The sequence below is a fragment of the Merops nubicus genome, unplaced genomic scaffold, assembly GCF_000691845.1.
Source record: "Merops nubicus isolate BGI_N331 unplaced genomic scaffold, ASM69184v1 scaffold20044, whole genome shotgun sequence".
Taxonomy (NCBI): domain Eukaryota; kingdom Metazoa; phylum Chordata; class Aves; order Coraciiformes; family Meropidae; genus Merops; species Merops nubicus.
The window spans coordinates 40,065-61,745 of NW_008606536.1; the positions used below are offsets into that span (position 1 = coordinate 40,065).

Below are 21,681 nucleotides of genomic sequence, written 5' to 3' on the forward strand. Positions count from 1 at the left end.
AGTTTAATATTGAATCAGGAAAATGGAAATTAAATAATACAAAAATAAGGTAAAATTGCCTATCTTTAATATTTCGCATTCTAACAGAAAAACTCTTAAGCATCAATCTACTTTAACTCAGCTTAATCTGATACAAAGCCTAGCTCTTTCATTTTCCAGAGTAATGCATAAAAACTGGTTTCTAGCCACTAAGCTCGTATTGATTTTAACCCCTAAGTAGCAGTGCTGATGCTGAGGAGAACTGATTGCTTCTAAGGGTGTTTCATAAAGCATACCGCTACAGAAGAGCCAGGAGCATTTCCTGCAGTGATATGGGCAGAACAGGATTCTTATAACAGTTTTTACAATCTCTCCCATCACACATCTGCAAACTCCCTCTAATTTTCCAGTTCAGGATACTGAACGATATTCCAGATATTCCATTTTATGGTAAGCAACTACTTGAGATCAGAGCCAATCTATTAATGAGGCTTAGTCATAAGCTAATGCTGGTGGGTGGAGAGATTTTGATAACTTCTGAACAGCTGTAAGCAGCATCACAGCTACTCAGAAAACACACTAGTAGCATGAGAGGCTTCAAAAGAACATACAAGAAACACAATAATGAAAAACTATGGAACAGGTGTCTTGCCAGCATATGTCACCCAGTGCTTAGCTTATAATTAAGAAGAAACCTTTGTGTTGTTAACAGAGTATACAATCAGAAAGCACAAAATGGGGCATACCAAAATACCAGTAATTTTAATCATATTATCAACATTTTAGGCAAGTTTACCTGATAGATCATAAGCAATCCAGTGACAGGATGCAATTGAAAATGCAGGCAAAAAGAAGAAATCTTAAAATGTCTGGAATTGATGAAGCCAGATTGTTACACAGGAAGTTGTATTTTTATTTCCCATTGTAATTTTATCTGGCTCAGAATAAAATTGTTTCTCAGACTTTGATTATTCACAGTATGTGTCTAGAAATATGGGGCTTTCTACAGGCATTATCACAACATATCCTTGTGATAGGAGAAACCGCTGGTGTTCTAGCAATAAATAACTCCTCTAGAGAGAAGAAAAACAGTGTTTGTGTGTGTGAGCAACCAGTACTTGCACCACAAATCTCTGTTTTCTGTTATCTGTAATGATTCTTCAAGGCAAATGATGCAGTCAAACAGAAAGCTCATTATTGCTATCACTAATACTGCAGAGCATCAAAGGATGCACTACTCAAATCAATATGAGTTGTCAACACACAGTGAGCAATTACTATTGCTAAGCTCCCCAAAATACATCTGATTTAAAGTATACATGGGATTTAGATAGATGTGAATCAACAGGCAAAATAAGAATGCCATTAAATGGCAGTGAAACTAACAGGTACTTCCCTAGGACAGAGTACCATGTTGTCAACACAGGATTTGTAATTTATACCATCCATTTGAAAGCTCATCAGTGTTGATCCAGGACTATACTAAAACTCCAATCAAGGATTACAAAACCTGTAAATTGAACAGTCTCTTAAAAATCAAGAAGGAGAAAGAAATGTAGCCTTAAATACCAGTCCAGACAACCAGGATCCTAACTGTAATCAAGCTCTTCCCTTCTCGATGAATAGATAATCATCACTGTAACTTGAACGTCAATAGATTTTAGTTGTTTCAGACAAAAAAGGCTGAAAAAAAAAACCTAAAATCCAGGGGGAGGGGGAAGTGTTATTCTTGAAGAAGATATTACCACCTCAACTACTGAGGCCCAGCACAAGGATCTTCACTATCTTAAGCATGGAAATATAGTACAAGGAGAGTCCCGTACAATGTCAGGCTTTATAAATCCTCCCAGCAGTCTATTGCCTAGCCAGGGACCACGTCACAGCTAATTTTGAAAGCTGAGGTCAGCAGCAGCTGCAAAGGGCACTGGACTGAGAAGCCCAGATGGTACATAATAGGCTACAAAGGCAGCAGAGAGGATGCTGCATCTGTCCAGTTCTGCTCCCCTTTGAGCTTCCCGGATAGGACAGGGTGTGTCACAAGTGCTGAGCTCCACTGCACGCCTCAAGACAACAAAGGTGCAGATCACAGCACCGTCGTTTGCATTTGAAATAAGCTCAGTCTGACATTCACCTGCCAGGGAAAGAATCCAGGCTGATTGCTGTGTGATTGTTTAACAGGACCGGAGTACCCAGAAGCACATGCAATGAATCAAAAAATAAAATTGTCACTGCACCTTTGAGTTGCTCTTTGTACCCTGCTAGCAATGCTGGCACGCTACCCAGCCTTCTGCCAACTAACCTTCCTTCATCAGCTGACTCCTCCCAAAAACTAAAGCAGGCACTTTGCAGTAATGCTGTGGCCATATGAAAGACAGACAGAAAAAACTGCCTCCTCACTATCCCTTTGAATACATGTTGAACGAAGTGAGAGAGAGGAGAGGGTCAAGAGAGAAAATAAAAAAGTACAGTATTTCCACAATTCAGAGGAGAAAACTCAAGGCAGTTTAGTTGCTCTGGGATCTTTCAGAACTAAAACAAAGCTACTTTTCATGAACAGTATCAATCAGCAGCCAGAAAGTTAGAGGTCATTTAAACTGCAGCCATGAACTCCAACAAGAGATCTTAGTTCTGGCTGTTTGGTGTGTTTTTTTTTTTTTTTTTTTTCCTCCCTGCTTCATCTTCCCTTGCTGAGGGAAGGCAAACAGGCCACTCCGAATCCCACAACTGTCCCAGTTGTCCCTCTGTAGTGGCACTGTTATGCCATCAGACAATCAAAAAGCTTCAGCTGAGCATCCTTGAAGCGGGACCACAACTTCAACTTCTCACCTGCCCTTCCTTGACCCTTGTTATGACACAATACAACTAATGAGGGTCTTCAACTGCTAAAAAAGTTCTGTCCCACTACACACTAATAATTTAAAACTACAGATTAAGAGCAGGTATAAATCAACCATGGCTTTACAAGAGTAAAGCATGGCTATCTTGTATGATGAGTTTGTGCTGGTTTCTCTTTTGACTGGGACAGTAGAAGCATCTTTTCTTGTGAAGAGCCTGCTTCGCTGAAGGACTTCTTGAGACAAGACTTGCAATGGCCATGGAAGGAACTGTACTTTGCTAAACCCTCCCTAGCAGGGACAAAGAGGGATCTTGGAAGTTTGACAGTCATAGTGTGAAAACAAGAGTGGGATTAACATGGCAGAAATATCTTTTTAAATCCAAAGTAGGTGAAATTTGAAGTAAACTGTTTTATTAAGACAGCTGACATGTAAAGCAAAAATCCCAAGTTTTCGGGCAAACTAGCCTTTTCTTAGGCTTCCATATATGCCTTAAGCATTCATTTGAATGAAGAGGAATGCAGAAAACATCAGATTTTTTTTTTTTTTCTTTCTAAAGATTATGTCTCCTGTCATATTACAGTGTCACATTTACCGAACAAAATGACTAGATTATCCTTTCACTTCTAGCTCAGGCTTCCGTGGCACATTTATAAACTTTGGTAAACATGAAGAATATCTGACCTAAACACCAGTCCCTTTTCCACCAGAGAACAGCTGTTCTTCTGAGTCTATTATAAACACAGTAAGATTTGTAACAGGCTTATGAGTAATTCTGAAATCCAGCAGAAATCTCCTTTGTTATTATTAATTGCTGAAAAATCACTGATGTCTGTCTATAGTCCTGGCCAGAAGGAAAAATCAAAGGGTACTTTGGGAATACCATTTTTCACTTTAATTACTCTGCAAAGCCGTTATAGCTGGAATGAACTTGTTATCAAGCAAACAGAAAAACTCAAAGGTTTAGACTGAATTCTATGCATTTTGAATTCTGTAGTCATTTAATTAACCCAAATATAAAGGAAGTTTACTTCCTTTAAATAAGTTACTCTAACTTAGATTACTATCTTAAATCTTCAGTTGTGTATGCTTGTGAATAAATTCAAGCTATAACAGTATGTAAGCCTGAAAAGATATATAAAGTTCTGAACAGAAATGTCATAACTCTCCTTGTTACTCCTATGGACAAAGAAACCCCAGTGATTTTGGTCTGCCAGTAAAAAAGAACTGAGTTAAATTTGGCAGCCGAATCCCTGTGCTTTCTTCAAATACAAACAAGGCATGACTGAACAATTTTCTCAGAGAAGGACCTGCCCACTTGACCTGGATAATGACTGATATTGATAAAGACTGGTGTTTTTAAGAACCTCAGTTACCACTGCCTGTATATACGTTTAAAAAAAGCAGTTTCTTTTTGAAATGCTATTTTCTTCTACAGTCAGGTAGAAGGTGATGAAAATATTTAAAAATGAGGGGGGGTGAGGAAGTGGAAATAATACTCTGGATTTACTTCTTTCCACAGCTGTAATTCAGTACTGAAAAATGAATACAGGCATGTATCTGTTAAGGCTGTGTACCATTTTTCAATCCAATTTTATTTTCCAAACCCAAAAACGTATTGATATTTACTTACAGAAACCCACACAGATAGTTTATGTCCTGTGTAATTTAATTTTAAATATACTAGCTGTAGCTGGGAAATAATGGGTGAAATGAAATTATTTTTTCCACAAGAATTACATTATCCTAATAACTTTTGTCCATTGATCATTACCAACCATCTACAACTCCTTAGGAATGGATTCTTTGTTAGCATTTTGAAAGGTTTAACTACTTAAATAATTGTTCATATATTGAACTATGCAATTTAGCAGCCAATATGAACACTGGGCCTCGCTCATATGAAGTTTAAGAAAAGTTTTATGATTTTTTAAAAATGCACTTTAGTGATTTACACTGATTTAGTGTAAAGCTTTTTAAAACTCACATCTTCCTAAGTGACATAAAATTTTCCTTTCAGGTAACTATTGCCTCAAATTTAAATCATGTCATTAGCTTCTCTTAGTGTTAGACATACAGATATTTTCCCACGTTTTGTCCTAGAGTGAAACAGATTGATGGCTCCTGAACATTTGATAGTTCCAGCTGCTGTTCTCTTTTTCCCCCATTTTTCATTTTAAACCATCCTGACAGAAAAAGGAAACTTGTATTAACTAGTGCCATCTTTCTTCCTCTATAAATAACTTCTTTTCTTCCCTGAAAACGAATTTCCTGGACGTTTTCAAATCTCAGTTGCTTTCTTTCCCTTCTTCAATGACAAAAAGAAATCCAAGCTTCAGAAAGGCTCCCATTTTAGCTACTGCCCTCAAATTAAAAAAAAAAAAGTAAAAATAAAAATTATTCACTTTGTCTAGTAGCTCTAACTCTCAGTTTTCCCATCCTTTACCTTCATCATGTGTTTTTCTTCTTCATGCACTTCCATAAGGAATTCCACATAATGAAGAAAGGACTACAAAATATTCCTTCATGTTTAATATTGAGATATCCTTACATCTTTGAAAATCATATCACTATAGCAAATGGTTAGAAAAAACCCTTTACAGTTACAAAGCAAAATGTTTAGTTATTAAGTGCAGATGTGAGGCAGGTTTGATTATAAGCCAGTAAAGAAGAATTAGAAAAAAAATCCACATAAGAAATCAGGCTTGCACCCCTGTAACCTGTATAAATTGCTAGCTGCTTCTTGACTAAATTAAAAGAAGAAATGTGGAAAAGCCATCACTGCTGCTACATTTTCTTTCACTGTCTCTGTGTAACTTTGCAAAGCAAGGCTAAACTCTATCTTTGTAAGCCACAGCTTAATTAACAAATATAGCCTCTGTTTTATAATAAGATAACATCCTCTGGGCTAACTCTAAATTTAAAGAGTTGAGAAAATAATCGGCAGTGAAACAATGATATTACAAAACAAGAGGTCCCTTCAAAAACAGATTAATAAAATGTAAAATCCTTGAGGACAAACAGGATTGGAGTGTGAATGGGCAGTGGTGTTGTTATTTCACAAATCCTAACATGGTACTGAAGACCCTTCCTCATTTTTCCTTTCAGCTCTGCATATCCCAAAGCACAGAACACCTCTGGTCTACTCTGCTACTAAGCTTTTTGTGACAGTTTTCCTGTCACAAAATATTTTCAAGTTACTTCAAAGAAAATAAAAAATAAAATCACATTTGCAGTAATTTAATAACAATTGCTAAAGAAGATAATCCACTATATCACTGTGGTGCACCCTGCCCTGTCTGCTATTGGCAAAACAAAATAGAAAAGCTACTGGCCAAAAGTGATTGCACAATTAAGGTGTTTTTTTTTTTTTTTTTTTTTTTTTCCCCAAACTACTGCTATTTTTCACCTATAATTTGAAAACATTTAACTGCTTCTCTGCAATACAAGTTTTATTTTACTGTAATTTCTGATCCAAATTTCTCCCCCCTCTTTTATTCTGAAAACTTCCTTTTCTATTCCTAACTGCTTTTCTATCTCATGGATGTCCCTGAGTATGTACACAAACAGAGAAGACACACTTCTACAGAGGTCACTGACATGTAGGTTAATGGCAAAGCAACAAAAAAAGAAGTGATGTTTCTCTCAATTTAAGGCAGTGAAATAAAAAGATGTTTCAGAACAACATATATTTTGTTTCAGGGAAGTCCTGGAAAGCATTTTTTGAGCAGGCATTTTCTACCTGTCAGAAATCTGGTAGTGTCAGCAGAGCAAGCCTCCAGATGGCTTTGTCATTTACCATGATAATAATGCAAAAGTGCTCTCTCTGTGTTATTGATTTGAATCTCCAAATATAGCTTATACACTTCATGCAGACCAATACCTTCAACACCCTCATCAACCTGCCTGTTCTGTATGCAGCTTGTCCGCGCACCGAACGGGCAAGCGGTGCCTAGTGGGGGTGCTGCTATTTCTAGGGAAAGCTGTGCTTTTGTCACTGCAGCTTGTTTCAGCCCTTAGTCTCCCAAGTGAAATAAGTATTTTTTTTAAAAAAACAAAACCCAAACCACAAAAACCTGCAGGTTTACTGTTTTGGCTTTGTTTGTAGCATAGTAGCAAGGACTTGTGCAGTCTAGCTGTTAATAAAAGATGGTATGTTGTATTCCTGACAGGGATAACTATGCTGGCAAAACCAGGGTCTAGAGCTGTCCTAAGTCACAAAATCTCTGAAGAGTGAACCAGACAACACTCTCCGAGGTCTCCTGGCTGTCAGATTTTGAAAAGCAACCCTCAGTCACTGAGATGGAAGGAAAGTGCCACAGCTAACACCCTGCAATGAACACGCCAGTTCTGGGCAAAATGTCAAGGTATTGACCTGTATGTACTGCTGCATATGTGAGGTAGGTGTGTAAGTTCATGGCAAAGTCTAAGCAGACCTCTGAAATACTGTCAAAGAGGGACGCTAGAAAGAGATTCAGCTCATCATATTTTAGACACATCCTGGTTTAGCTTGGTTTGGCTAAATGATGTCTGGCACCCTTTGAGACACCTAAGATAAACATTTAAGATGTTTGCATAAACCATCAGATATGACACAGGCCTTACCCGAAGCCCTTCTCTTCTGCAGTGGCAGCTGGAGGCCAGATGGGACACAGTAGGTCATCTCCTATATGTTTAGGAAAATTCATTGGGACTTAAGTCTCCTCTGATCAAAATGAGAGCTTAGGCTTCTAGACTAGGACCCAGTTTCAAAATTACTGCTGCTTTATGTCTCCTCAGGTGACAAAAGTTGTGTATGGAGTTGGAAATATGACATGGCCTTTAAAGGAGACTGGTACTATTCTGGAGTGGTCACTGGAGGTCAAGCAACATACTTTATGGGATGTCAAATATCCCTGATCAGGCAACTGAATTCCATCCCATCATACTTGTATGCATCTTAGTTTCAAACTGAATCCCACTCCAATTAGGCCAAGGCACACAGACAGTAGGATTTTTGAAATAAATAAGTATTTGTTAAATATTTAACAAAACCTTTTTATTTTTATTCTTTTTTTAACTGTAAGGAGAAAGACAGTTCTGGCAAACAGGCTGGATCCCAAAAGATTCAGGGCTTTCTAAGAACTATGTAAAATGCTTCTGATCTGCTTCAGTTATGTGAGAGGAAAGCCCATCTAACTCTGCTGAAATGAAGCAATAAAATGAAAGCTGGCCTGTGATACCAAGAAGGTCATAAGGGTTTCTTTTCCAAGCTTTTATTCCCATAGAGCTCTGAAACCAGAATCGAACACTTTCAGACAGGTGAAGAAAGGAACTGAGATGTAGTTCTGATGCCCTGTTAAAAAAGCATAATCTGTCTTGCTGATCCAGAAAGAGTTGAATATTAGGCTAGACACAATCCCAAATGAAATGAGGATGAGTCTATACAACCTTGTGCCGTGGTGCACTGCTGTCAGGTAAAACAGCCTCTTGCCTTTTAACAACCACAGGCAGTAGGACATAAGGAGGGCTAGAAATTAGCTCCAGCAAGTAAAAACACAGCATTTTGTGTGTTTAATATTGCTCCTGTATCAACAACAAGGAAAGATGTCTTAGAATTGCTTGTGTCCCTGTCCAGCTCACTCAAAGCTTAAGTCTAGCTCCTGAGCTCACAGCCATCTAACACCACCAATGCTCAGGACTAGGTTACTCCTTACTCCACATAGCACCATGTGAGTATAAAAAAGTTACCAAGGCTGCAAAAATCATTTAAGAGGAGTTGACTGTATAACCAGAAGTGTAAACATATTAAATGGACAACTCCAAGTAAGAGATTTGAACAAGAATCACAGAGAAGGTTTTTTTTTTTTTTCCAAAAGAGAAGGACGTGACAAGATATGTTCTAGATTCCTGAAGCACATGCTGTATTACTATCTTTAAGTCATTTTAAGTCCACTTGTTTTTTTTTCGCATAGATGAAAGAAATCAAGGTTCAGTCATGCTTTAAAATTGTATTATTCTACAGATAAGCAATGTTGATGCAGGGTGAAGAATGCAGAAAGCAGATTTCAAAACAAGTCCCTGAAATTTTTATTCCAGAATTACCACCACGTCTGTAAAGAAGCTAAATTCCACTGCTTTCAACTCTATATTATTGTAGTGTTTGAAACATTTACTTTTCAGATTAATATTTAGTATCAGAGTTTATGACAGTGGCTGAGATAAGACTTATCGAGTTTGGACCCTTAGAAACATAGATCCCAGAATTTCTTCTCTCTTGAATAACTCACAGAGGAGAACAAATACTTGAGACAAATCCCTGTTTCATTTCTGTTGAAATCACTCAGGATTAACACCATTGCTGCTTGTTAGAGGGCATGAAAGAAAATTAGCCTTTGAGAAAAGAAACACAAGCAAATGCTGTTGTTCTGTTTCGTTTTGTTACATACATGTTCTTGTCTCTCCTTGCTTAGGCACAGATAGTAAGGCAATATAAAAATGCAGAAAGAAATAGTGACACTGTTACCTGTGTCTTCACCCTGTACTATTTTTCTTCTCAATTTTTTTAATTAGTTAATCAAGTCTATATATATCTGCTCTAGACTGTTTTTAATTTCTCAGACTGTACAGATCTCCCTTCACTTTTCTTTAGATTATTCTACAGCTTTCCATCTCCCTTTATAAACCAGAATTTCACTATATGATGCATGCAATTTCTGCTCCTTAATTACTTCTCATTACTTCTACTTACGCTCTTGCTCAATGTTCTAAATAATCCCTCTTGAACCTTGCTGTCTTCTCCCTTAAATATTTGCACAATTAACTTGTGTCCTTGTTAGGCTGTCCTTAACTAAGTTAAGTTTTAGTAACGATAAATTACTCCTAAAGAATCAATTGCTCCCAAGCAACCCCACAGAGAACTGTTCTTTAAATGTGTATTCTAGTTTTTAAAAAAGTCCTGAGAGATGTTTTACTATCAAAGCCTTATAAAGAAGAGCTACTTTTTTCCAACACCATAAGAACAGGATCTGGCCTTTCTCACTGTCATCTCTCATAGCAACCTTAGGTCTCATCATTTGCTTGTTTTATCTTCACATTAGTGTGGGTTATAGATCTATGCCTCCTTGAGGAAATACTCCTCACTTCTCCAAGCTGGTTGTAGAGTTCTGGAAATTACTTTTATTCTCTTGATTTTTCTCTGTCTCCACTATTACTTTAAATGCTTTCTTCATTTGAAACCAGTGGCAAATTTAATTTATATTCACCTTCCTCTCCCAGATCACTCCTATTATTAAACAGAGCTCACTGTTTCTTATTGACTTTTTTCCCTCTTATTCAAAACGTATCAGCTATGTAAAGAATTACTTATTTAAAAATTAGCTGTTAAAATTTAGAGCTGAGGCAGTAGAGTGACTGTGACAGATTAAAGGGTTTAACAAGAAATAATAACACAACTTTCTGTACAACATATTTGTCAAATACCTTTCATAACAAATATGTTGGAATCCAAAAGTAATACCTCTGCCACAAGAATAGACCTCATCTCTTCCCAATTTAAACTACTGCTGTGTAGTAGTATCCTTTGTTTACAGGTGTTCAACTAATTTTTACTCCAAAAGAGAGCACAGTCTGTCTAAGCTAATTTCCAAAAATTCTTTGTAAGCTAGGGTTAATAAAAGAGCTTTCTCTCCATGGCTTCATATTCTGTTTTCCTGTGCCAGTCTATGGAGAAGTCAATCTGAATGTGCTACCTCCCTCTATCAGCTAAGCTGCCAATTTCTTTCTGTCATCGATTCTTTCTGAATAACTTTTTTTTTTCAGCTCAAAGAGATTTTTTTCTACTTGTTTTCTATCCCTGGGTGACTAACTAGGCTTGTCCTACCTGTGCAACTTCTTCCCAATCCCTGTTGGCTGCACTAAAGAAAACAGAATACATTCATAACCTTCTGAAAGGATAATATGGCTTTTTGTTTAATTGGCAGGCATTGTGTTGCTGGCTGGTAATATATTTTCCATTTAAATCTAAATAATATTCAAAAAGGGTAAAAGTTAGTGAGTCCATGAGACTAATGATGGGAACCAGCTAAGACTGAACAAAAATCCCACTCCTTACTCACCCCAATCCAGAGACAAAACCCAGCAAAGGCAGCAGAGCATCTACCTGTACTGTATGTGGGTAATTTCTCTACAGCCCTGCAACTGTAAAGTTAGAAATAGTTTCACTCCTGTGGTTTAGGGAAAGCTTGGCTCTCACCTTTCTTTCCAATATATTTAAGCCATCACGTCTCACAAACGTTTTTGGAAGCAATTTGTCCTCAGATGGTATAGGACATGAAATGGAAAGAGGCTGGATGTCTGTGTAAGCCTAAAGCTGATTACTAATTCATCACCCACATATCAGCTATCCCAGAATCATTAATCACCAAGAGTGGTACATGACAGCTTCAGAGCTCTTATAAAAGGAGAGCTGGAAGTAGTTTTGGAAAGTACCATAGGAGTTTATTTTTCTTCCAGCAAATTTTCCCCCTGTGAAATTGCTTCTGAATTCATCACCCCTACACACTTTCCTGAATTCTAGTAACATTTTACATTTATTGGTGTGCAGTTCAGGATAAGTTGGCTGTGTTTCTCCTCCCCACTGCCCCTGAGGAATTATTCTGTCCACAAGAAGTAGTGGGCAAAAATGTTTAGCAGTGAGGACTGAAACTTTAGCTGCTTATCTAGAAAAACAGGGCATGCCTGAAGTCATGGTAATGAGGTCGGCAGACAAAGCAGACTTCCTTCTGAGCTAACGCTGAACCACTGTTCCCTTCTGGTACTCTGTGAATCAGGAAAAGAAATACATTAGCCAACCTTTTCTGAGCTTCCAAAATGGTTATTTCTTTTGCCTCTGGTGTCTTTTTGAATGGATGAGCAAGCCCAGCAGTGCAGCTTTGGGTTGCCTGGCTGTTTCTGGCTGTGCAGTGCTAAGCTAGCCCACAGTCTGCCCTGTGGAAGATCTGGTATGGTCCTGATATCCCCCGTTCTCTGGACTGGTTAATATACATGAATGGAAGTGGAGTTGAGCATTTCAGGCTTAGAACCTAGGTGTCTTTCACAGATCTAGGAACCCATGTTTTCAAGGGAAACTCTCAGACTTTCTTCCTAGCACATTCCTGTCTGGTGCCACAACCAAACTGTTTTTGTTCTTAGTTAATAAGTCCTTTCATATGCCAAAACAAATTTCCCCTGGGGCTTCTTTATCTTCCTCCCCAAACCACTTAGTGCCCTTTGCCAGGTACTGCACTGCTGTGTTTATACAAGAAGCCTGCCTTGTCTCATCTCCTTCTGCTGCCACACTCTTCATGACTCCAGAGGCAAACTCTTCCAGTGACTCCATATAACCTCTCCATTTTTTATCACTACCCAAAAGTTTCCTTCTAGCCCAGCTCCATTTTTTTAAGCCTATGTTGCCTAGTGCTGCCTATGCATAAAGTGCCCAGTGTTGGAATGTCTGCATCTGAGTGGAGCAAGTAATGCCCTGAGAGGCTGACTTAAAATTCTGTAATATACATGTTTGGAAAGTTGCATTTTATTAGAATCATGGCTTTTGTACATTTGAAAACCGGATTTAAATTTTTTTTCTCAGCAGTCACGGTGATGCCATTCCAATCATAAGAAGAAACAGGAAGTCTGATGTGCGTTACCTGACTTACAGAATCTGAGGACTGAAACAAAACTATAAATTGCTGAGGAAAATCTTGACATTTAAACATTGTTAGTGTCTTGTAAATATCTATTGAACAGAACTCATCTCCATTGTGCACTCACATTTTTAAACAGTAGACAAACGCTTGCAAACAGTTTTAACATCTCTCTGTTCAGTTTCCTTGGCTGCATTGATGCAAGTATTTTCTCAGTGAGAAAATAATAGCTTGTGCTTTACGGGAGGCTAGATTAGATTAATGGTCCTTTCCAGTCACAAAATCTATATGGCTGTTCTCCTCTGTTGGTCTTTGAAGGATTTTTGATAGCGTTTTTTACAAGCCGGACAGGCTTTCATAACACATAACTGAAATGTTGGTGAGAGGTCGAGGGGGGACATTCTGAAGCAGATCTAGGGATGACTGACTTGTACATCTGCAGCAAATTCGGCACATGCATCAGATCAAAGGCATCTGCACTTTTGTGGAGTCACACAAGAGGAGTCCATGCACACACTCACATGAGACAGTCCTCTGGCAGGTCCGCACCAGACCAAAGTCTCTCACTGATAGAGTATTTTTTGACTATGACACCCCATGTGAATGAGGCTACCAGAATGAAAAAAAAAAAACCAAACACCTGCAAAGATACAGCACTGCAATATTTTGATGTCATCCTTTAAAAAAACTATGTGACACTGAACAATGCCATAAGCCATACCATCTCCTTTGGGATTCTCTTGTGCATTGTATATTAATGTAGGATTTGCACAACAGGATCTAGATCTCCTATTAAACTCTGAAAAATAAACCCACACAAATAGTAAATAGTATTTATTTACGTGGATCAAAAGTCTCTATCACCATTCCTGTCAGTTCCCTGAAGCTACATTTGAGATTAGTTTGGAACACTACAATTATTTTCACATCTGAATACCTCATAAAATCTCTATAAAGAGTTAAATTACATGGGGAAGAGCAGCAGAAAAATTATTTACAATAAATTATGAAATAAAATGAGATAGCAAAGCAATCTCTGCACAGATGAACCACTAAAATATAATTAGTGAGACTCTGCAAAAGACTGAATATACCTGAAATAATTTTAACATGTTTTGAATAACACATGATCTTGGCATACTTTTAAAATCCCTGTTCAGCTCAACTTAAAAAAAAAAAAAAAACACACAAAAAAAACCCCAAACAACCCAAAAAGGATAGGAAAGGAAAAAGAAAAGAGAGCATGTCAGAGATTGATCTATATGACTGGAAAGCAGAGAAGAATATTAATGGGATAAAGAGCCTTTCTGTAACAGGTTCCTAGTGTGAAGGCAGCCCAGTATCACAGTACCCCGAAGCACTACTATTTCATATTTCAGATCTGATGACGATGGATGTCCGGATGGAAGGAAGGAATTGGAAGCCCAGGATTTAAAAACATGACTTCCTGAGTTAGGCTGCTAAAACGATGACCTTATTTTCAAGTCATGAATCATTGCTAGTCTTACCGAATTGGACTTCTAAGGCTTCTCTGAAAACTTCCTAAATTGAATTTAAGTCACCTACATTCTAAAGCTAGACATGAATTTAAAGTTGTACTGTCTCTTTCCATAATGAAGTCAACTGAGTCATGGATTTTATCTTTGCTATACACAGATATCCATGCTATAGTTTATTTTCACGTAATTAAACAGCTGAAACTTTCTAAATTAGGGAACTCATACCTACTGTTAGGAGCCTATACAGTAAAAATGATGGAAACAAGGAGAAAAACTATTTCCATCATCTGTAACTGCATCTCCCCATCACCTGCCTGAACACACAGTGACATCATCAGCATGGCTATCACTTAAATATATCCTTCTCACCAACTAGAACTTTACCAGAAGTTTATCAAAGTCACATAGATTTAAAAAGCACAGTAGAAAAAATAAAGGGATTCTTATGCTATACCATGAAGGTAAAGTTCACATATATTGGACCTCAGCAGAGGCTGATCTCACCTGCCAAGGGGACACATAAGAAACAAAAGACAAGTCTTTCAGGACAGAGACTTATTGGACGTTACAGACCAAAATGAACATGCTTAAACTGCAAATCAGAAGAGGCCAACAGAGAACAGTTGGAGATATGTTAGCCTCATGTGTCTCATACAACTAATTACACATTCAGCCTCATTTTATTACTGTCTGGTGCTCACATTAGCTCCTCAGTTTGGCCCCATTTAGGGAAAGCAATTGCAATCCAGTTTGGGATGGAAGTGTCATCAATCTATGCAATGAGAACCTGCAACAGTTAGTAAATGTTTTCATCTACAAGTTCAGCAAAGGTAGTGAAGGATCTTTTTGCCGCAGCTACTACTTGAGAGTTAAGCAAATGGGAATTTGAGAGCATGTCTAGGTGGCCAAATTTGTTATGAAACAGCAGACACACTGCTTTGGCTGGGAGATCACACAGGGCACCAGCTAGATCTCTCAGGATACCCTCATCATCCAGTTTCACCTGTCTTGTGCTGCAGGATCTCTGTCAGCTTCCAACCCTCATAGCCTGGCCCAAGAACATGCAGCATTTACCACTCAGCCTTGTAGCAGAGAGAATGTTACAAAGCTGAGCATCACCCCAGCAAATGACATTGCTCCTTAAATACACCATTGCTCCCTTTGCTGAGCTCTTCCCTGCTCATAGACCGGTCAGGCCAGACTTGAATGAAAAGTATGGATAATCAATCAATAACACCAGGCTGACATGCTACAAAAAGTCATGCTGCTGCATGATGTCTTATGCCTAATGTGTCAGCTGAAAGGGCCAAAAATAGTAATCAAAATTGTTTTTTTTTTTTATATAGTGGCCTGGAAAAGGTCATTACCAGCCATTAAGGAAACCCAGTTTCTGAATCTATCCAATACCTGTAATCACACTGAGTGAGCTCAAAGGAAGAAAGAAAGTGTTAAATGATGACAGAATAGCATCATTGTTATTTTGAGTTAAAATTAGTTGTCCCAGGAAGGGTGTTTGAGGATTAATGTTTTCAAAGTACTCTGCAAATGCAAAGACTTATGAGTTATAGATTATGATAAAAATACTCACAATGTTCCTCATGTGTTTCAACATTATTGTCAGACAGGCACTCTCGTAGGATATGACTAATTGTACTCCAGGCTTATGAGCAGTCGACTGAGGACCTGAGAAAGGACAGATAGTTAGATTTTTTAGTTAACAGCTCAGTGGAAGCACATCTGTAAAATATTGCGGTACACTTGAACTAACATATAAAAAGAATCTATTGCGTGCTTAAATCAGGGATGAAATTAGAAAATGGATAAGAAGTATGATGGGAGAAAATAGACTGACATGTCGTACTCATTTTTTTTCCTGTTTATACAGTGACAGTGAGATGTTTTGTTTTCTAATTGCCATCAATCTAAATTTCAGTGGGAAATTTATGCTTGAGTAACAAATAACTGGGGAGGGGAGGTTTGGCAATCATTGATGACACTACTCAGTATTGTGGCAGTTCTTTCTGGTTAAGAATATTGGATTTATTTTTTTTTTTTCCCCTGTTCCCAGTAGAAAGAGAGGGGGGAAATAAAGCAAATTTCCAGATCAGTTCTAAAACAACTGCTACAGAAAAAAAAAAATCTATCACATATAAATTCTCCCTTCCTCATTTTGCAGTTCTTCCTGTTCCACACTGGTTTTCATGCAACCTATTGCTTTCATAGATTTTTCTACACAACAACCTCTCCTTGCTATCCATCTGTTCTGATTTGGAAGTGTTAAGCCTGAGCAGGGTGGACATGAGCCATTTTGCACTACTTGGTCTGAGATCCAGGGTACTCCCCATAGAGTCATCATCAAAAACAGTCCAGACACTGCCTGCGTGAACTAGCCTGGCTTTACTTAGGCCAACAAGGCTTCATTTTATTAGACCCAAGCTGGTTTACAACCAGTATTATATATTTATTATACTTGGAAAAATAAGAACTCAAACCTGCTAACCTTACAAGAAAATAGTGCTGTCCCATGAGCTGTTGTCTGTCTCCCTGTTAAAGAAGCTGCTGACCTGGAGGCCTCAGACAGAAGAGTCCTGCTCCCCTGCATGCACGCTGGGCTTGCCACTGACACACTAGAGGAGTGTCAGCAGAATGGAGGTTATAATGAATAAGCCTTATTGGCTGCATTTTTTTCTGAAGAAACCAAATGTGTAATCTCTGGAGTGAACAGGGGCTAAAATAACCTCCAAGCAGATAGAATTACAATAGTGTCATGTACTATTGACAGCCAGAGTTGGTGCAATTGCCACGTATCCTAAGGAAAGGAATTCAAATGAATTAAAAATGACACAGTGTATACACACAACTGCCATAATATAATTTTTCCAGGCAGTCTAGATATCAGCACTTCTGAGTTTCTGAAGTTTGGACTGGAATTTTAGAATATGAATCCATCTCAAATTTCTTCCCTCTAGAGACTACAGAAACACATTTTTAAGCTCATCCTAATTAGAGGAGTGTCTGAAACAGAGTCTTGGAGAACTGAAAACAAATCAAGAAATTACTAAGCTGGATCTTAGAAGACTAAGGCACAGTTTTTCATTTGTTATTCTACTTTATAAATTTTGACAAATCATTTAAGCAGACTATATCTTATTTAATTTCATGTTGTATGCAAATAAGGACAGGGAAGGATACAGGATGAAAACTCCATGAACCAGTCAATGCTGAGTTTTTTTTCTATGGTAACAAAAAGCCCACAAAAATCAGTTCTTCCTCCTACCATGCAAAACCACTTTAGTATATATTGGGTTTTTTTTAAGTTGTTTGGCCTTTTTCCCTTAAATTTCACAAGGAAAGATAGAGTCTTAGAGCATTAAAGACAGTGTAACACAAGGGGACTTGTGTTTTAACATACGGGTACAAATCACTTGCGGTGTTGTGTTAATTTTTTTTTAATTGCAGTGGGTCATCTTGAGCAATGCAAGAGGAGTAACAGCTTTCAAAGGCTATGTTACATCATTAGAATTCAGCTGAACACCGTGCCTTTTCTGTCCTACCAGCACTACTTGGGCTTGTTTCTGCATTACTTAAGTTGTATAGTGTGAGTGCTTATACTGAGTTGAAGGATTTCTCTGTAGGAGTTGGAATTTTCATTTATAAAAAAAAGCAAATGTAAGTAAGTTTTTAACCAAGCTGCAAATAATGAAAAACATGGGAAGGGAAAATCCATTTCTAATTGAGTATGTAAAATGAAGTCTGAAACAGATACTGTGGGCATGGCTTTTACTAAAATATTTCCTCTTGCTATGTAATAAATTGAGCACTAATGGAAAAAGTAAAAAAATTAAAAGGAAGATAAAGAACAAAATAACAGTGCAGGGAATCTGATGAACATGGAAGAAACTTCTATTGCTTATATATCATAATAAAAGACAGCTACTGTTAGCTACAATCAGCTGTAATATTTTAGATTTCCCACATTCAGTGCTAAATCATAGTCTCTTTGAAGTCTAGATTATTTTAGCTTCAAATGATAATGAAATACACAGGCAGTAATTACTTCCAGTCTATCCAGCTTGGGCAGATGGACTTGAGCTCAGGCCCTGCATTTTTAGGAACTGTCATGCTCTACTTGCACTTCATCATAGGCAAAGGCCAAATGCTGGTCTGCTGTAGATACAGGACAAAGTTCCACTGACTTCAGCTGAAGCAAGTTTTCCCTCCTAGGGACTGATTCCTTGCTCACTGGTGTCAATGCAAAAGCTGTCAAATACCAAACGAGGACCCTGGACCACTCGTAGTGTGTTTCTGTATGACTTGTGTGCCAGCAGTCTGCAGTGGAAGTCAGTCAAATATCCCTACTGCAGAAAAACTCAAACACTGTGTCAGTTGATAATCTCTTTTACAAGGAACATAAACCACTAGAAAGTTGTGTGTCCTTTCTCCTTTTTGAATGACAAAATTAAGGCAATATGCGTTCAAGTTTTTACTGAAAGTGAAGTGATGTTTAGCATAGTCTGAAGTTCTTTATCTAGATGGTCTTCTCTAGCATGCTGGAGAACTAAAAGCTCTATATTCTATCATGTGTGCAACGCTTTCATTAGCAGCATTTTAAAACAAGCTCTACACTATGCTTTGCACAAGGCATGAGAAACATAAACAGTAAGGATGATGTTACATAGAAGATTGACAAAATCAGTAGGGAAACTACAATTTAATAACACATTGCATTTCACAGGTGGCTTGCAAAGAAATGTGAAAGCACTACTTAAAGAAGGGTCACAGCACTACCATTAAGGAGTTAAGAATTTTTCTGTATTCTGGACCATCAGATTTGTCTTAGAACTTGCTTCTTGGTGACAGCCTGTTTTGACATCTGGCACCAAAGTGTCCTGGAACCTGTTTGGTTTTCCAGGGCCAGGTTTGAACTCCCCAAGCCAACCATCTGCCTGCTATAGCTGCAGCTTGGCTTTATGAACCTTCAGCGTACCCAACTGCAGAGAGTTAACTGTAAATACATTAACTGACTATCCTGCTGGTTCCAGCCCACAACAGCCAGCAAAACAGCCCAAATGCAACCAAAGTAGGAATGAAACTCGTGGCAAAAGCTTTATGTTAAGATGAGCAAATGCAGCAGATTAAACCACCCCATAACAGGCACAAAACAGCCTGCTTTCCTCAGGGGTGATTCACGAGGGCTGTGATCCTGCACAGGGAGGCATACCATAGGATAGGCTTTTTGGAAAGCTTGATCTTCCTTTAGAAGGACACAGAGCCAATTCCTCTGCTGCACTAGATGGACAGAAGCCCATTGAAATGCATGGAGCACGAATCAAACATGCCAGAACTGGGCCTGGGCTCTGCACTGTTATAACCAAGAGCAAAGACTTCATGATTTCGTAACCTTTATAAACAGGCTGAATTATTGATATTTTCAGGAGGAAATAAACTCAAGGGAAGAAAAATGAGCACGATTGGTATAAAAATGGTTTCTTTCTTTTTCAATTTTTTTCCCAAAGTGTCTTTATAAAAGGCTGTTTTGATATCTGCTCTCAAATCCTTGTAGTGAGCTTGGTATAATGAAATGCTGACAATATTCTGTATAATTCAGAACTCACCCCACTGGGAGTACTGAATCAGTATTCATGTCAAAGTAAATTTAGCAGTGATTTTTAATCTCTTCATTGCTAGGAGCACAGTACAAATTCATAAATTTTAATTTTTATTTTGCTTTAGTAAGTGTAATTACCTACAACATTTATAAATTAAAGCAGCTAAGCTCACCTACTTCCACAGTTTACTTCAAGCAATTGTCGATTGGGTGCATTCCCTTCCTCACCGACCAGAAGTGATGCCATACCCGAGGAACTCAACCCATCATTCTTTTTCTCTGTTTTTACAGAGGCTAAACTCATTAGATCCTGGTTTGGACCTTATGTGCTATTGGGATTCTATCAATAAATGGCAGTGATGAATTTTCTAGGCCAACAGGAGGGAGATTTTGTAGATTGTATTTTTTTTTTTCCTTCTGTGTTAAGCAAAGGCTTTGCCTTGAGTCTAGAACTGAAATGTCCAAAGTTTAAAAGGCAGAGCTCCTGAGCAGGAAAAAAATAAACTCTCTGAAACTATACTGCTTGAGGGCAGAGACACTTTAATCTCCCCTGACCAGGTTGTGACCTTCACCTCCAGTAGCTGTATAGTGAACTGGCAGATTGGGTTACCTGTCACACAGCTTTCATCAAACACCCACTAAACACATTCTTACCTCTGTTTCTGTATTCTCTTCTCTGATTTTGATGTCATTAACAACAAAAATAAAGGGCTTACCCTTTAGACTGTATTAGCTTGGGACACCACCATAGGAATTATGAGGCTCTAATTTATTTCCCAATGTTATTACAGACTCAGGTCGTGCTTTTGCATAAGACTTTTACATCCCAATTCTCTGTAATAATTAGGCACCTAAATATTAGTGAAATGTCAAAAAGCTTCAAAAGACCTAGGGCTTTAACTCTCATATGCCTCAGCTCACTCTTATATGTCTGCAACTTTGGATAAAGAGTCTACAGTAAGAGGCAGCTGAAGGACCTCAAGTACGTGTTGCATTTGAACTCTGGTTTGGATTTTCTGTGACAAGATTTAGCCTTATCTATTCCTAACACCCAGGATATCCTTACATTATCTCCTCTTTCCTTCGTAAATTTAGAGCAACCATTAGTAATTTCCAATAGTCATAATGGATTTAATACGATAATGGCTTGCCCTAATCAAATAAAATCTACACAGGGGGAATCTTTCAAAGGCTGAGAAGCCAAAATGGGATTTATTTTGTTCTGATAGATTAAAAAAAGGGTGCCAGCAAAAGAGATAATGAAGCCCCTGTCTGCAGAGAGATTAAATTAACTTAATGGACATGCAAACTAAATATGCAGATATACTTGCACTCCTTCCTGTAATGTGGAAAACTGATGATCTTGGAAACTATCCTATCACTTGGAGCAGATAACAAACAGCAGAACTGTTGTGATGCGGAGTGCAGCTGCAGGCTTCTTTATGAGATTTTACTTTGCCTAAAAACTCACTATGGAAGACTAGTTTCAGTGCAGAACTAGTGTAGTGGAAGACAATAAACATTCACAGTTTACCTTTTATGGTTTATGCTTTGGCTTTTAATGCTGTAATACCAGACATTAGATTAAATGAGGTACTGGACAGAAGAGGGAAATGGGTTAAGTATTTAGATAGGCAAGGGAACAGTGCAGAATCTCATTTAGTAAGAAGTGAATTACCATTATCATTAATAATGTATGCCCAGGCATTAACATAATGTTCTGTTATTTACCTGCACCACTCATTGTGAAAATTACTTCAGAAGTCATCCCTGATTTTCTTCACTTGTCCAAGCACACACTGTGCTTTGTCATGACTCAGATCCTTTTCTCCAGAATTTTCTTTAAAGATTTTGCTTTGTAAAACAAGAAACCTGCCACCATTTGTGTAAATAAATTTTTTAGTTTGCATATAGATATGTTTATTCAAAAAGAAATGAAGGAAGGGTGAGGAGAATATAATGAAGTGAAACAAAACTACAGGTCACATTACCAAGACATTTTCAGAGACCTTGAGAAATCAGAAATTATTTGTTGGTATCTTTATATCTTAAAAAAAAAAAAAAGTAAAAAGTGCCACCTAAACACTTTAGACTCACCT

At 37.9% G+C, this 21,681-nt stretch overlaps 1 protein-coding gene across 1 annotated transcript in view; it reads right to left on the minus strand.

Annotated features, from left to right (window-relative positions):
* The window catches only part of PIK3C2G (phosphatidylinositol-4-phosphate 3-kinase, catalytic subunit type 2 gamma), a gene marked incomplete at its 5' end in the record, with an annotated part of 168,311 nt that overhangs the window by 6,010 nt on the left and 140,620 nt on the right, over positions 1–21,681 (minus strand). Inside the window, one exon of the mRNA XM_008939690.1 lies at positions 15,563–15,657. Within this exon, the coding sequence (XP_008937938.1) occupies positions 15,563–15,657 (95 nt within the window). The remainder of the gene's footprint in view (positions 1–15,562; positions 15,658–21,681) is intronic.